This window comes from Mchenga conophoros, linkage group LG23 (genome assembly GCF_057382185.1).
Source record: "Mchenga conophoros isolate Kocher_MC1m ecotype Shallow Benthic linkage group LG23, M_conophoros_male_GT1.1, whole genome shotgun sequence".
Classification (NCBI taxonomy): Eukaryota; Metazoa; Chordata; class Actinopteri; order Cichliformes; family Cichlidae; genus Mchenga; species Mchenga conophoros.
In genome coordinates, this window is record NC_140547.1 from 52,439,763 (window position 1) to 52,456,912 (window position 17,150).

The following is a 17,150-nucleotide window of genomic DNA, read 5'->3' on the forward strand; positions in this document are numbered from 1 at the left end:
TATGTACACCACAGCAGCAGTGATCAGTGACATGCTTGGCTACAAGATGAACAGCCACAAGGAGCAGTACCCTTGATGGAGAAGGAGACTAGAGACCAAAATCAAAGCAGCATGGAGAGCAGTTAGCCAAATGTCGGAGTTGCAGACGTAGAAGGGGATGTCTAAGAAGTACAGAAAGCTGCCTATACTTGTGGCCTTGGATACTGCCAACAAAGAACCACAGCCTTGACTAGCCGCTAGAACAGGTATACACAAGAGACAGAAGGCAGGAGAATAAACCTTCCAAGGTATATTCTCAGTGGTAGAGGAGCACTATGAGAGCAGCCCCACCAAGGCTGGAGACAGAGCAACTGGAAGAGCATATGGGAGAAGGAGACATCATATAACAACAACGCTCAGTAGCCAATGGATCTGAGAGCAGGTCACAGCAACCTCCTTGAACAGGATCCAATAACAATCACCATGGTAGACATCTGAGAAAGAGTCTCAAGTATGTAGAGTTGGACAGAGCCAGGCCCTGACACGATTCACATCTCCTGGCTAAACAAGCGCACTGCACTCTGTGAGCATCTACCAGCACAAAGGAACCAGCTGCTATTGGACAAGACACGCCTGGAATGGCGAAGTAAAGGCTGAACAGTCCTGATTGCTAAGGATCTTCAGAAAAGGCAGGTCCCATCAACTACCAGCCAATAACCTGGTAGCTCTGTGATGCCTACAGGAAAACTCCTGTCAGGCATCAAAGCTAAGATGAAAAGGTAAATGGTTCAATACATGAGCGCCTGGTAGCTGAAGGCTCTGCCTCCCATTCTACTTTTAAATAATTCGGGATTGATCAGAATCACAATCAAAGCTGGAGTACTTTATTAATCACAGAAGACATTATTGTGGGCATAGTTGCTCCAAGACAGTAAGAACAGCAACTAACTAACCTAAATTAATTAAACAAAAATATTTCCTGTTGTTCAGTGGTGCTAAACGACTGGGTCGGAGGTGTTGTCCAACATTCTGCTTATTTTGGACAATATATGTTCAGCTCCTTCTCCACAATGTCACTGGCAGATACGTTTATTGAGTCTGTTGGCATCGTCAGCCTGCTGCCCCAGCATGCAACAGCATGGTGAATGTCACCTACACAACAGACACCAACGCAAACTACCTCAGTTGCCTCAGAAAATAGAGACAACTCTGGGAAGCGCAGACTGAGCCCCAGGCCCAGAGGCCTGAGGGCCCTCCACCCCTCGGAAGGGGCCCGACTGAGCCACGGGTGCTAGGCCCCACCAAGCAGGCGCCGGGAGTGAGCCAATACACACCCAGGCACCCAGCCCCGGACACTAAGAACCACCCATTGGTGGTTCTTAGTGTCCGAAAGGTGAGGGCATCAGCAACTGGCAGGGAGTGTGGTGAGGGGAGATGGGCTGCCACACCTGGGTTGGCCTAAGATGTTCCCAGAGAGATGGAGACCCGACCTGACACATAAACATAAACAAACAGTCACACTAAGACACAAACATGCATTCACACCCTCATGCACACATATACAAATACTCATCACTCGCCCAACATGGAGACAAACAGAAATGAACACTGTACACACACTCACACTCCCCAAACGTACTCTATACCTCCAGATCCAGAGGGGCAAACCCAGAGGGCCAATCCGCCCCCAGACCCAGGAGATGTTTCCCTTTGGTCTGGGGTGGAGACAAGCAGACCGCGCCCGGTCCTGCAGCAGCACGGAAGCCCAGCATCCCAGACCCCAGATGGCGAACAGAGAACCGGGGTGTGAAGACCCCATACCTAAAATGCATTTTAAAAACATGGGAGGGGCATGGTACTCTCTGCCAGGAAGCAGCTGCTGTCAGCACCGCCCCTACCAAGAGCCCATGTATGTGTTATGAGTGTGTAAGTAATGTGGATGTCTAAGCTGTGGAATAAAATTAAGGCACAGTTGGCCAGAAGGAGACAGAGGAGGAATGCCCCCTTGCACCTCACTGACACACCTGTACCCAAGGCCCTGCATGTGTCTTGGTGTGATGAAGCGGAAAAAAGGGAGGCTCCCTACGTTTTGAAGTAAATATCTGTACTCCTTACATTTTCAAAACAGGCTTGTTACTTTCGGTTGAACACATCTGAGAGGAGTTATTTTATGTTCCTAATCATACATCCTAATGGTGTATCAATCAGTAAGGGATGTCGCATAGAAAGAGATGAAAGAGACAGAACTGTATGCCAAGGTCAGGGGTTAACATGGGCCGGTGTTTTTCATTGGCACAACATGGTAACGAGTGTTAATATCCATAAGTGGCAGTTGAGGTACTTCAGCATCTAGCTAGCACTACAAAAGAAGTGCAAGCATGACATGAGTTTTTTAAGTGGCAGGTACTTTCAAAAGCATCGTTTCTATCAGCTTAACAAAGGTCAGCACACCACATGCAACCACATAAAACAATACTTGTGACCCTGAATTTTATAAGCAGAACAACATGGGTTAATGGATAGCTGCAGCGTTGCAACCATAAAAACAACAGAAAAATTTTAGAAGTGTTCTAGGGTCTTATATATCTATATCTATATCTATATCTAGCTGTCTATCTATCTATCTATCTATCTATCTATCTATCTATCTATCTATCTATCTATCTCTATATTTCTCTCTCTCTCTCTCTCTCTCCCTCCCTCTATATATATATATATATATATATATATATATATATATATATATATATTTATTTATTAGGGGTGCAACGATATTCGTATCGATATTGAACCGTTCGATACAGTGCTTTCGGTTCGGTACGCATATGTATCGAACAATACAACATTTGTAATTTATTTTATCAATTTTCCTTCTGACGATGCTGTCTGTGTTGAGCGCTCAGTGAATCTGCGTTCGACTACTCCGCCTAGGCTGCACTGTCCAGCGCAGATCCACTGAGCGCTCAACACAGACAGCATAGTCAGGAGGAAGAGAGCAGGGCAAGCTAGCGAGACAGAAGTTAACCTCTACTTTTAACATGGACCTCCCCCACTCTCATTCAGATCTGGCGTTTGGAATTATTTTGGTTTTCATGTGACGTATGACCCTGAAGGTAAGCGCGTCATGGACTAAAGTAAAACAGTATGTTGGATGTGCCATGCAATGCTCAATTACATTGGTGTGAACTAGTGTGTTAGCGCAGTTAGCTCGTTAACGTGTTGGCCGTCTAGCCCCATGCAGTGAGTGTGTAAAAGCATTTCAGTTCTGCTGAGCCAAATAAGACAGGTCAGGGTGAAGAAGTGACAGCCAAAGAAAAGCTTACCACAAAACGGACAAGTTATGACAAATCAGACTATAAGGCAAAAAGAAAGTGCAGCTTTATGGTTTCATGGACAAAATAATTTCTGTGGCTGCAATATGACGAGCTAAATAACCAGGGGTGCACATAAGTGGTCCGCAGGTGTGCATTCGCTGTCAAAATAAAAAACACGCACAAGGGTTAGGGTTAAATTTAAAAACTGTACTTTTGAGTTAAAATATATATTTATAATTTTAATAAATGACAAATTAAAAATGCTTGAACATTTTTTTGTATCGAAAAAATATCGAACCGTGACACCAAAGTATCGAACCGAACCGAACCGTGAATTTTGTGTATCGTTGCACCCCTAATATATATATATATATATATATGGCATGGTTTGTTACTTAGCCATCAGTTAGATGATAACTCCTGGGTTTCTGTTTTTAAGCCCCTTAAATCCTAAAACTCTGTAAATCCTTGTCCCAGGTTAATCCTTGCTTTGTCCTCTTCTTTTCTCCCTTCACTGTTTTCATTTTGAAGCAGCTTTTTTACTTTGTTCTGTTTGAATCCACCATGCCAGCTATGTAATACTGTCATTCCAGTAAATTCCAGTGTGGTACTGTGATAGAATGGCACCTGTGCAATATTTCAGTTGAGAAATTTACTTGCTACTACAGTGGGGCAAAAAAGTATTTAGTCAGCCACCGATTGTGCAAGTTCCCCCACTTAAAATGATGACAGAGGTCAGTAATTTGCACCAGAGGTACACTTCAACTGTGAGACACAGAATGTGAAAAAAAAATCCATGAATCCACATGGTAGGATTTGTAAAGAATTTATTCGTAAATCAGGGTGGAAAATAAGTATTTGGTCACCTCAAACAAGGAAAATCTCTGGCTCTCACAGACCTGTAACGTCTTCTGTAAGAAGCTTTTCTGTCCCCCACTCGTTACCTGTATGAATGGCACCTGTTTGAACTCATCATCTGTATAAAAGACACCTGTCCACAGCCTCAAACAGTCAGACTCCAAACTCCGCCATGGCCAAGACCAAAGAGCTTTCGAAGGACACCAGGAAAAGTATTGTAGACCTGCACCAGACTGGGAAGAGTGAATCTACAATAGGCAAGCAGCTTGGTGTGAAAAAATTGGGAGAATGTCATGTGGTCAGATGAAACCAAACTAGAACTTTTTGGTATAAACTCAACTCGTCGTGTTTGGAGGAAGAAGAATACTGAGTTGCATCCCAAGAACACCATACCTACTGTGAAGCATGGGGGTGGAAACATCATGCTATGGGGCTGTTTTTTTGTGCCAAGGGGACAGGACGACTGATCCGTGTTAAGGACAGAATGAATGGGGCCATGTATCGTGAGATTTTGAGCCAAAACCTCCTTCCATCAGTGAGAACTTTGAAGATGAAACGAGGCTGGGTCTTCCAACATGACAATGATCCAAAACACACCGCCCGGGCAACAAAGGAGTGGCTCCGTAAGAAGCATTTGAAAGTCCTGGAGTGGCCTAGCCAGTCTCCAGACCTCAACCCCATAGAAAATCTGTGGCGGGAGTTGAAAGTCCGTGTTGCTCGGCGACAGCCCCAAAACATCACTGCTCTCGAGAAGATCTGCATGGAGGAATGGGCCAAAATACCAGCTACTGTGTGTGCAAACCTGGTAAAGACCTATAGTAAACGTTTGACCTCTGTTATTGCCAACAAAGGTTATGTTACAAAGTATTGAGTTGTATTTTTGTTATTGACCAAATACTTATTTTCCACCCTGATTTACCAATAAATTTTTTTTTTTTCTTTTTTTTTTTGGCCTGTCCCGTTTGGCTCTTTTGCATCAGAATTGTTGTCTAAAGGCAAAGAAAGATGCCCAACGGATTTACTTTACCAAACTGATCATCCCAGCCTTGCCGTAATGGTCCATTTGATTCACCTTTTATTGTTTATTTTATTTTCACTTACTGAATACGGGACAGACTTGACTGGGGGAAAGAAGGGGAGAAAGAAAGAGGGAAAGAGAAACAGCTGAGAAGAGGGACGGGGGAGAAGGGCAAAAGACAAAAACCAACAGAACGGGCAGAGAAAAAAAAATGCATATATCAATCACCTGGGTCACCTGCTGAGAAAGAAAAAAGAAAGCAAGCAGAAGAGAACAAGAGTAATAGAATAAACAACATCACAATGATATATGGGAATATGACAGTAAATACTAAATATTAAACATTATTGTGCAGCACATAAGATCAACAGAACACAGTGTGCTTTGAGGTAGGAGCCAAAAAGGGTGTAGTTTGTGGGTGTGATCACCCGTGTGTACACCTGTGAGCATGGACACGCTTGTTGTTTTTAAAAGGTTCCTTCATGTAATAATCTGCTAGAGGGTGTGGGGGGGCCACAGCCCCGTCCTCCAGGGCGTGAAGCAGGTGTGGAGGAGATCAAAACTCCAGACATCCAGAGGCCCCCAGAACACAAGAGACCAAGGAAGACCAACAGAGGGGCAGCCGCGCCACTGTCCCAGAAAGAGCTGAGGAGAGCCCCAGATGAGGGCTCACTCAGCAGCCGCGGAGCAGAAGCCAGGGGGAGTTGCAGTGACGCGCCCGTGAGCTCCGCCGGCAGCCAGCTGCGCCTGAGTGACCGAGCCCCAGGCCGAGAGGCCGGGGGCACCCCACCTCCGAAGTGGCCCGAGCGAGCCCCAGGCTCCAGGCCCCGATAAGCGGCCGCCAAGGAGTGAGCCGGTGTGTACCTGGACGCCCATCCCCGAACACAAAGAACCACCAACGCACCGATGTCTGAGGGGGTCCGCCACTGGCAGGGGAAGTGGTGGTAGGGGGAGATAGGCCTCCAAACCTTGGAGGGCCTGAGATGTCCCCAGAGAGGTGGCGCCTGACACCCAACCTGACATATAGACACAGACATACAGGCACACACAGATACAAACATCCATTCCCACCCTCATGCGCTCATATGCACTTACTCCACACTCAACCAACGTGGAGACAGACATAAAGAGACGTTGTACACACGATCACACTCCCCAAGCGTACTCTACAAACCGGGTCTAGGTGCCCCCGCCCCTGGAGGGGGGAACTGCACCCAGACCCAGGTGGTGTTTCCCTTTTCCCTGCGGTGGGGGGAGGCAGACCGCCCCGACTCCGCAGCAGCAGGAAGGCTCCACACTCCAGACCGCAGTCGGACGGCCAACTCCTCCTCCTAGCCCCCCCTGCTCCAGCAGGTCGCAGAGAATGGGGGTGAGAGAAGACTCCAAACCTCCCTCCACCCGCTCATTGTAATGTTGATGCATGTGTGTTTTAAGGTGCATTTAAAACCCAGGAGGGCATGGAGCTACCTGCCAGAGAGCAGCAGGTAAGCGCATGGTCCCTCCTGCTAGCCCTCAATGTCTACGTGTATTTAAAATTGAGAGGTGGGCAACGATGCCAGGGGTGGGGTGTACACCCTGATGGTACTTTGGACTCCGTGTATCGTGCCCACCCCCAAGATCCTATATGTATGTGTAATGAGAGTGTGAGTAATGTGAATGTCTAAGTTGTGGGATAAAATTGAGGCAGAGGCAGCCAGAAGGGGACAGAGGGGGGGGGGGGGGTAGCCTCCTCTGCACCCTGGTGACATACCCCTACTCCAAGGCCCTGCATGTGTGGGTGGTTGTGGTGGAGCGGGAAGAGGGAGGCAGCTGGAGATGGGGAGGGAAGGAAGGGAGGGGCAAGTGACCCCTCCCTGGGGCCAGCTCCCCCGCTGACCCCAGTAGGCACCCCCACACTCCGCGACCCGCCAGGGAAAGGGGGCCCAGGCCCATCCAGACCGGGGCCCAGCGCAGCAGCGCCGCCCGGCCCCACAGAGCCCGGGACAGTCCACCCAACCCCACCACAGAGAAAACTGCACCCACCCCACCATCCACTCATCTTCCAGACTACATAAGACAATAAACACCCAGGCTGAGATCTTCCTCCACCTCTCCTGTATCTCCCCCTCCTGCAGAGGGAGCTCCTGAGGAGAGGAGAGCTCCTGCAAGATGTGACAATCTCCCCCACCAGTTGAAGAGCCCCCCAGGTGGCTCGATGCACCGGCGGCACCCTGCTCCAGGGCTGGGCCCCCATGCACCCACCCGCCCACAACCCCGGCAACACACCAACCAGGACCCAAGCCCCCGAGGCCCGGTCCGGGTCCCAGCCCAGAGACGGAGCGCCCCCAGAACCTCACGCCCATCCCGGACCCACCCAGGGGCAGCCAGGCTACCAGGTCAGTAACCCACGTCCGTCAGCACAGACCCTCCCCTAGCCCCGCTGCACGCAGCCGCGAGGAAACAGTCACCTGAGAGCCAACAGAGCCCCTAACCGGACATGACCGCTACCCCGGGTTGAGCCCCCCAAGGAAGATGCCTCCGGGGAACCCCCCGACGCCCTAAGCCTGTCCCTACCCCCACACCAATCACAACAATGAAGGCGGGACCAAACTATGACCCCCCACCCCCACTAGGTGATGGAGCTGATCAAAGGAGCCCAGAGCAATTGATCTGATGTGGTGGCAGAGGCTGTATCAAGACTAATGTAATCTAATAGATAATTTCTATATTGGTTAGAATTAAGATTATTTTTATTTTTCCAGTTCATGAGGACTGTTTTCTTGGCTATGCATAGGGCAGTGAAGATCATATGGGCTATATTCTTTTCTGAAGTGACATTATCTAAGCTGCCCAACAAACACACTAAGGGGGAAGTTGGAATGTTACATTTCAGACACTTTGATAAGTCTTCACATATCTCGCGCCAAAACTTCTGAACTGGTGGACAGAACCAAAGAGCGTGGATATAATTGTCCGGTGAATTGGTTTGGCAGTGTGAGCAGTTGTTGGTAGACGTAAAGCCCATCTTGAACATCCGATGACCTGTATAGTGCACTCTATGTAATATTTTGTATTGAATTAATTGAAGACTGGGATTTCTAATTAGATTAAAGGTTTTTAAGATAATCTGAGACCAGAAGTTTAGGTCTAAGTTAACTGATAAATCCGCTTCCCATTTTGCAATAGGAAGTGATATTGATTCATCTGTTTTAGAAAGCATTCTGTATATTTTGGATAGTAATTTGGGGGTTTTAAGAGTAAGAAATTGACCCACACTTGGTGGTGTTTGTAGTTCAACTTGACCTGGTTTAAATTTCTTTTTTACTATGGATTTAATTTGTTGATATTCTAAAAATCTTTTCTTGTTGATCCCATATTGTGTAACTAGTCCGTCAAATGAAATAAATTCTGTTCCTTCTAGTATATGTTCTAAATATTTGATTCCTTTATCACTCCAATCTGAAAAGTTTATCATATTATTGTTTTGTAATATGTCAGGGTTGTTCCAGATAGGTGTACGTTTGCATGGGATTAATGAAGACGCCGTCAATTTTAGAAACTCCCACCATGCTGTCAGAGAAGAGCTGATGTTGATGCTTTTAAAGCATTCATGTCGTTGGATGTTTGAGCTGATAAATGGTAGGTCTGAGATCTCTAGATTATTGCAGAGTGCTTGTTCTACATCTAGCCAAGGTTCATCTAAGAGGGTGTGTTTTAGCCATCCTGAGATAAACTGAAGCCTGTTGGCTAAGAAGTAGTGCTGAAAGTTAGGCAGTTCTAGTCCTCCTTTATCCTTGGTCTTTTGTAGTGTTTTTAAGCTTATACGTGGGGGTTTATTTTTCCAAAGGAATTTGGACATACATGAATCTAGAGATCTGAACCAATCTTGTGGCGGTTTAGTTGGGATCATTGAGAATAAATAATTTATTTTTGGTAAGACCATCATTTTTATAGCGGCAACCCTTCCCATGAGTGATATGGGTAGACATTTCCATCTAGCCAGATCATCTTCTACCTTCTTTAAAAGTGGGATATGGTTTAATTTAGTTAGATCTGCAAGCTTGGGAGAAACATTAATACCTAAATATTTTATATTTCCCGATTGCAGTGGTGTAGAAGAGGAATTATGGAAGGAGCAATTAATCGGTAGGACTGTAGATTTTGACCAGTTAATTGAGTAATCTGATATTCTTGCAAAAGAGTTTATCAATTCAATCACCCCAGAGATATTGGTTTGTGAATTTTGGAGAAAGAGTAACACATCATCCGCATAAAGGCTGATTTTATGTTCCACGTTCTTGCATTTTATGCCCTTAATTACTGAATTCTGTCTAATTGCTGCTGCTAGTGGTTCAATAAAAATTGCAAATAGTGAAGGGGAGAGTGGGCATCCCTGCCTGGTGCCCCTCAAGAGACAGAAGCTGGAGGATGTCTGGTCATTTGTTCTAACACAAGCTGTTGGGGAATTATATAATATTTTTAACCAGTTTATGAAAGAGGATCCAAAACCAAATTTGTGTAAAGTTGCAAATAGAAATTTCCAGTTAACTCTGTCGAATGCTTTTTCTGCGTCTAAAGAGAATATTGTAGTTTCTAGGTTTTTACTGTATGAGTAGTCTATCAAATTAAGTAATCTACGTGTATTTGTTGATGAGTGCCTGCCTTTTATGAAACCAGTTTGGTCAGGATGAATTAAGAGGGAGGTTATTTTCTCCAGTCTCTTTGAGAGAGCTTTGCAGATTATTTTAAGGTCTACATTTATAAGGGATATTGGACGATAGCTTGAGGGATATACAGGGTCTTTGCCTGGTTTTAGCAGGAGATTAATGTTTGCAGAATTCATATTTGATGGAAGTCTGCCCTTTTCTTTAATTTCCAACAACGTTCTGTAGAAAACTGGTGCTAGAATCGACCAGAATAAATTCTTTACAAATCCTACCATGTGGATTCATGGATTTTTTTTTCACATTCTGTCTCTCACAGTTGAAGTGTACCTCTGGTGCAAATTACTGACCTCTGTCATCATTTTAGGTGGGGGAACTTGCACAATCGGTGGCTGACTAAATACTTTTTTGCCCCACTGTAAATATTCTGCAGTCAACTGTTAGTAGAAATGATTAGGAACGACAGCAACTGAGAAGTGGTAGGCCAGGTAGAGTCACTGGGCAGAGTCAATAATTAACTTTATGTAATGCAAGCAAAACTGTATAAATATACTAAACTTTCCAGCATTTTGCTATTTACTCTTTCTTTAGAAATATACATTTGTGGCTTTGATAACTGATGTGCTGGAGATTGAGGTGAAGGACAAGTTTGCCAAGAGCCGGCCAATCATCAAGCGCTTCCTGGGCCAGCTGATCATCCCCATCCGGAGACTTCTGGAACGGCCAGCTGCTGAGTAAGTTGGCACGCAGAGCCAAACATGAGATGGGTTCAGAACCAAAAACAGGTAAAGGACAAAACAACTGTGCAAGGAAAGTCAGTCAGACTCAGCGTCAGTGACGGTGTCACGTGTGTTGTACTTTTTTTTTACGTTTCTTTCATAGAAGGTTGTTCTTTAAGACAGAAAGAGCAACCTTCTCTGGAGGGTAGTAGTTATGTAGTTCAGTCAGTACCTATCCATAATTCCCAACCAGCTTTCTGGTCAGGCATTAATTTAAGTAAGCAATGATGGCATACAGTTTGTGCAGTGTTAACAACAATTGTCAGTCTCCAGGCAAGTTGCACAGAAATTACCAATAAATTCCCCATTGTGGAAAACTGCATATAAATCAGCAGAATGTAGTTGATGCAGATTGTTGATTGAATTGAGATCAGTGTGCTGAGGAAAGAGAGCTTGTTTTCTGTACCGTATTGAAATGCTAGTAGGTGTTTGTCAGTAGGGACAAAACAATTGTTTATGTGTGTGCAGTGATCAGACAGTCAGCTACAGCCTGTGTCGTCGTCTTCCTATGGACCATGTGAGCGGGCAGCTTATGTTCAGAGTGGACATCACTTCAGCTGGACAAGAAGGTGTGTATGTGTACGCTTACAAATGGTGAGCCTTCGAGCAATGGTGCCAGGACCTCCATACTCATTTCAGTGCTCTATTGTGGATGTTTTGACATTCCTGCAGGAGCTGCTGAATACGGGCCTTTCATTTTCAACAGTTAAGGTCTGTCTAGCGGCTATATTTGCTTGTCATGTTGGCTTTGATGGGGTGACACCAGGTGCACATCCCCTTGCCATATGTTTTCTGAAAGGGGTTCGCTGGCTGAGACCTGTGCTTAAGTCCAGTGTCCCTGCTTGGGACTTATCTTTGGTGCTGGAGGCCGTTTGTAGCCCCCGTTTGAACCCATTGAGTCTGTGGATATGAACTTTCACTCGCACACTTTGGTTTGCTTTGGTTTTATCGATTGGATGTTACAGCCCCTTCGGTGGCTCATACTGTCCTGTCTGCTTGGTCTGCTGCACACTAAGGTGGTGGTGGTCCGATTCCAGTTCGGTGGCTGCTCTGCGGGACGTGTATATATGTCCCAGCCTTATGTGTTGTACCGAGTGAATCGACTGAAAGGGAACAGAAGTTGTAGAGAGAACTGTTCGTTTGTCCTGTGTTTTACAGTCCACATGCAGCTGGAAAGTTGGCAGAGTGGAGTCTAGACTGACATGGTTAAAATAACCACTGATGGTGATCAATGCCTCTGTGTGTTTACACTATAGGCCATCAACAGTTGCATGTATGATGTTACACGCTGCTGCACCATTAGCTGATGGTGGTACAAAAAAAAGTTAATATAGTGGAGGAGAATTCCTGCGATAAATAATATGGGCGCACACTGACAGCTAAAAGTTTAACGTTAGGTGAGGAGAGATGTTCCTTCACAGTAACATATCCTGGAATACACCACCTTTCATTAATAAACACTGCAATCCCTCCACCTTTCCTCTAACTGCTCAGCTTGGCCTCTCTGTTGGCCCGAGCAGTGAAAAAGCCAGATGACGAAGCCGGTGGCACTGAGTGCAGCCATGCCTCCATGCATAATAAGCTGCCTCCCAATACTGCCTCTGATGTTTTATCAGCTCCATCTTATTAGTCAGAGACCTCACATTCCCTATGATGACTGATGGAACAGGGGATTTATATTCCCTTCTCCTTGTTTTAACTCTTGCTCTGGCCTGATGTCTCCTCTTGAGTTCCTGTGGAACTCTGGGCAGCAGCGGTGTGTTGCAAAATGTAAAAACAAAAGCACTGCGAGGGCCATAAAAACATGCCAAAAAAATGACCAAGATCCACATGCCACATGCATGTGGAGGCATGCTGTGGAGAGAAGAGGAATGAAAGTCAGTGAAAACAAGATAAAATACATGTGTGTAAATAAGAAAGGCGTAATAGTGAGGAGCAGGGTGTGTTCAAGTACCTGTGGTCAACCTTCCAAAGCCACGGACAGTACACAAGAGCGGTGAACAAGATAGGGGCAAGCAGAGTGGAGTGTATAGAGATGGGTGTCACGGTGTGATTTGTTACAATAGCAGCAAGAATGAAAGAGTACGTTTAGAAGATTGTAGCGAAACCTGGTCTACACGGTGAGTGGTTTGGAGACAGTGACAAAAAGACACGAGGCCGAGCTGGAGGTGACAGAGCTGAAGATGCTAAGGTTTTCTCTGGGCGTGACCAGCACCCACAGAGACCACAGAGAAGATTCATGGATGTTGTGAAGGAGCACATGCAAACAATTGGTGTGACAGAGGAGGATGCTAGAGATAGAGCGAGATGGAATAAGATGTTCCCCCGTGGCAACCCCTAACAGAAACAGCCAGAAGAAGACGAGGAAGTGGGAGGTGTTGTTTTTGTTCTGCTAACATGTCATGAAAGCACACGTTATTTATCTCTCAGTTGTCACATCCTGTCCTTCTCATCCATCCTCTTTTCTGCTCTAGAAGCTTCGCCAGACCCTCTGGGAACGATCCTGGGTGGTGTGATGAATGGTGACCCTGGGAGTCCCTCTGACGACGAAGATCTCCATCAGCTCTCCTCGTCTTTAGGTGCTACATGTGGACCTTCTCGCATTGGTTCTGATGAGGGCTCCTTATATGTTAATGGTTCATGTTACTATGGCGATGACAGTGTGTGGCAGGAGCCTGGGCAAGTGGGAGAGGTGAATCTGCTTCCTGTGGCTCTTGGCAGCTTCACCCAAAGGCAGGTGTCACTTAATGACTACCTAGATTCTCTCGAAGGTCCCAGGAGCATTGGGGACCGACCTGCAGCAGGGCCATTACCAAAGCTCAGCTCCAGCTTTCCCACAGACACACGGCTCAGTGCCATGCTACACATTGACTCAGATGAGGATGAGGAAGGAGCTGGGCAGCACTGGGATCAATCGCTGGAAACAAAGACACAGCAGAATACCAACTCAGCTACACCTGAGTCTCCACAGGGGAGCAGTGGTTCAAAAGGCGAGTCACAGGGCTCATGTGAGGCAGGGCCTGGAGTTCAGGCCACGGGAGAGGCAGGTTCTTCTGCTGGTGCTCAGTCTGGAGCCAACACTGCAGGGCCTGAAGCTGGAGCAGGAGCACAAGAAGGTGCTGCTGCACTCCCAATACAGACACGACAATCAGCAGATAGAATTGAAGAAGCTGCCAGAACAATGGCTGCACAGGTTGTTGGAGAAACTGCTACAGCTTCCAACTCATCTCAGGTATCAAGGGCTGAGGCAGCTGAAGTCAGATCTGGAGAATCTCCAGGGGAATGTCCAAGTCAGGAGCACAGCATCAGGACTGGGAAAAACCCAGAAGTACACTGCAATCCCTCACTTGGTCCTCTTTCACCCATTCAGGTGAGGCACTGTGACTTTAGGAGCATCATCCCTCTTTAATATTGGTTCTACATGTGGCAGATTACCTTTAAAAGCTGAAGTGAAACTATAAATTATCAATAGTTCATTGCTGACAATCACTGTCATCTTGACAAGAGCTTTGACAAAGCTTCACCCCTGCATGTTTCCTCTCTCATTTTTTTCAGGAAGTGAGAACAAGAAAAGCAGTTGTTCCAAAGGCAGAGGAGGAACCGGGGGAGCCATCAAGCAGTGAGGCAAATGGGCCAGCACCACCTTCGCTATCCACCTGCATGGCTGAGCAAGGAAGAAGCATGACATCTAAAGCTGGTAGGTTCTGTCACAAAAAGTTTCAAAGTTTTGCTAAAGGCACTGAAAAAAAGTTTCAAACACAATTTCATTTTTATTATATAAAGTATACAAAAAGAAACAGAAAAAATACAGGAGTACCAAATACATTCAAAGGACTCCTTTTGTTTTCACTCATAGTTTTTCATTTGATTGTGCAAATCTCCGGTTGCAGGTTTTGTCTGCTTTTTATACTCTGTTTAGTCTTCAGGTTTTATAGTTATAACTGTTCCTTCGTATGTTATTTGCTGTTTTATTTTGATAGTTTTTTTTACGTGTTTTATTCAGTTCTACTTTCCTCAGCCACGATCTCCCAGTTGCTTGCACCTGTATGTTCACTTTCTGCAAGTGTCTCCATGTTTATTTGTACCCTCAGCTTTTGTCTGCTCGTCATCATGTTACGCAGTTTTCTGTTTGTACTGTTTTGGGTCCACATTGTTCACATACTGTAAGAACAAGAATACAAGTCTTAACATTCTGCTGTAGTTTTATCCTCATGTGTAACAAACCTAATTCTTTAACAACATATTGAATAATTTTTCTGCTTCTGTAATGCAGCTATCTTGAGCAATAGATCTGTCCATACCAGAGGAGTTTAATTCATCCAGGCATTACATATTATTCAAGTATGTAGAGTGTAAGAAATGCATTTTTAAAAATAAAAACCTTGGCCATGTATATCAGGACATTTCAGATTTTCAGCCTGATCTTTTAATGATTATAGTAATTATATTTTTTACATTAAATGTGAGTGGTTTCATGTGTAACAATGTGAAAGTTTAACATAACCTTTGCACATCTAACCAGATCAACAAATCCATATGTAAAAACCCATATCCAAGGCACTGAGCAAAAGTTTAACCAAATGTTCTTTTGACCATTTCAACTCCAGACACAAATATTTTCTTCTTCTTCTTCTTATTTTTATAATTATTAAGCTTCCATCCATCCATGCATTCTCTTTCCACTTATCAAACTTTGGGGCTATGGGAGGGCTATCCAAGTTGTGATAAGATTACAGGTGGGGTACACCCAAGACAGATCGCCAGTCTGTCGCAGGGTCAACACAGACAGACATCATCCGTAGTCATGTTCCACATTCACACCTATGGACAATTTAGAATCATCGGTTCTTCAGTTTCAGCTGACTGAAGGTTTCCCCAACCTTATAAACATCTGCAGAATGACACCAGCACCACCGACTAACTGATTTCCTTAACTGGATGATTGAGCATGCATGAAGACAGACTAACTCCACTTACTGCATATGTTTGGACTGTGGGAGGAGCCATGACGAAAACATACACACTCCATACAGAAAGGCCCCAACCCAATCCTCATGCTACCCCTATTACCATTATGAGTATACAGGGCATTATATTATACATTTCAATACACAACAGTCTGCTCACTATTGCATGTAGTATTTATGCACCAAAAACTGCACCAAAACTCATCTTTTTACTTTAATTGGTCTAATTATCACAAAAGTTAAAGGTCACAATAGTGACCTTTTCATAGTTGATCACAAATAGTGCCCCTCTACTGCCTCTACCTCTATACTAACAGCACTCAATGACCTGGCAGGACAAGTAAAGGAGCTACTAACAGCAGGTATTCATCCAGACTGACACAGGGCAGAACAGTCCTAATCTCCCCACAAGGGTACGACACCATCAAACTACTTGTCGATTATCTGCGTCTCCACATCCTCATTTCTTTTTGGACCGTTTTTCACTGGTTATGCATTTGGCTAGGGTCGATGTCTGGACCCTACAGACTTTGCAAAGGTAGTCCAATAAAGGAATGACATATTCAATACGAAATCAATACGTCAATTCCATACTGACAGAAACGGACGTATTAAATTGCCATCCGGTCCAGGATGGCACATCAATATGTGCCATTGCCAGAAGGCTTGCTCCTAGCATGGTCTCAACAGCATGGAAGTGATTCCAGGAGATAGTTACTCTAGGAGAGCTGAACCAGCTGATACAAGGTTCCTAACCCATTGGCAATACCAGCGTCTGCTCCTTTGTGCAAGGAGGAACAGGATGAGCACTGCCAGAGCCCTACAAAAGGATTTCCAGCAAGTCATTGGTGTGAATTTCAGTGACAACAATCAGAAACAGACTTTATGAGGGTGGCATGAGAGCCCACGTCGTCTACTGAACTCTCTTCAGTAGAAGCCATGGAGTATATTTATACTTCACTAGCTGGGCCCACGTCCTCATTTTAGGTTTGACAGTGTTTTGGTAGGTAAAGGTGATGCTTGGACATGTATTGAGCTGCGGTTTGGGGAAGGCCTCGAAGGGGACTGGCGACGGCTCCCGGGCCTGGCAGATCCTCATGCACTAAATAGAAGTGAAGAAGTTAAAGAATTGAGAACAAGGAAGGAGGGAGGGTGGGGCAAGTAAACGAGAATGAACAGCTTGCCAAACTTGAGGAACATTTATAGATAACAACTGGAAGGAGCATGTTAGGAGGCGTGGTCCTGCTCCTGAAATACCGATACATGATTTCCAAATATGATGCTACCTGTAGCATTGTTCAGCATGATCAGTTTGATGATGGGTCAGTGGTGGTTTGGGGAGGCATGTCCATGGAGAGACGCACAGACCTCTAAAAGTCAGACAACGGGACTCCAACTGCCATTTGACATCACGATGAAATCCTTGGAACCATTCTAAGTGCCTACACTGGTGGAGTGGGTCCTATGTTCCTCTTGTTGCATGATAATACCTGGGATAATGTGGTGAGAGTATGCTGGCAGTTCCTGGAGGATAAAGGAACTGTTACCATTGACCAGCCCACATGTTAACCTGTCCTAAATACAACAGAGCA

At 45.3% G+C, this 17,150-nt stretch overlaps 1 protein-coding gene across 3 annotated transcripts in view; it reads left to right on the top strand.

The window, feature by feature from the left end:
• hecw2b (HECT, C2 and WW domain containing E3 ubiquitin protein ligase 2b) overlaps nt 1-17,150 on the top strand; it is a 77,463-nt gene that overhangs the window by 23,901 nt on the left and 36,412 nt on the right. For all 3 annotated transcript variants that reach the window (XM_085265516.1, XM_085265518.1, XM_085265517.1), the window contains 4 exons: nt 10,404-10,546; nt 11,060-11,160; nt 13,066-13,961; nt 14,147-14,288. In XM_085265516.1, coding sequence (XP_085121642.1) covers nt 10,404-10,546; nt 11,060-11,160; nt 13,066-13,961; nt 14,147-14,288 — 1,282 coding nt within the window. The remainder of the gene's footprint in view (nt 1-10,403; nt 10,547-11,059; nt 11,161-13,065; nt 13,962-14,146; nt 14,289-17,150) is intronic.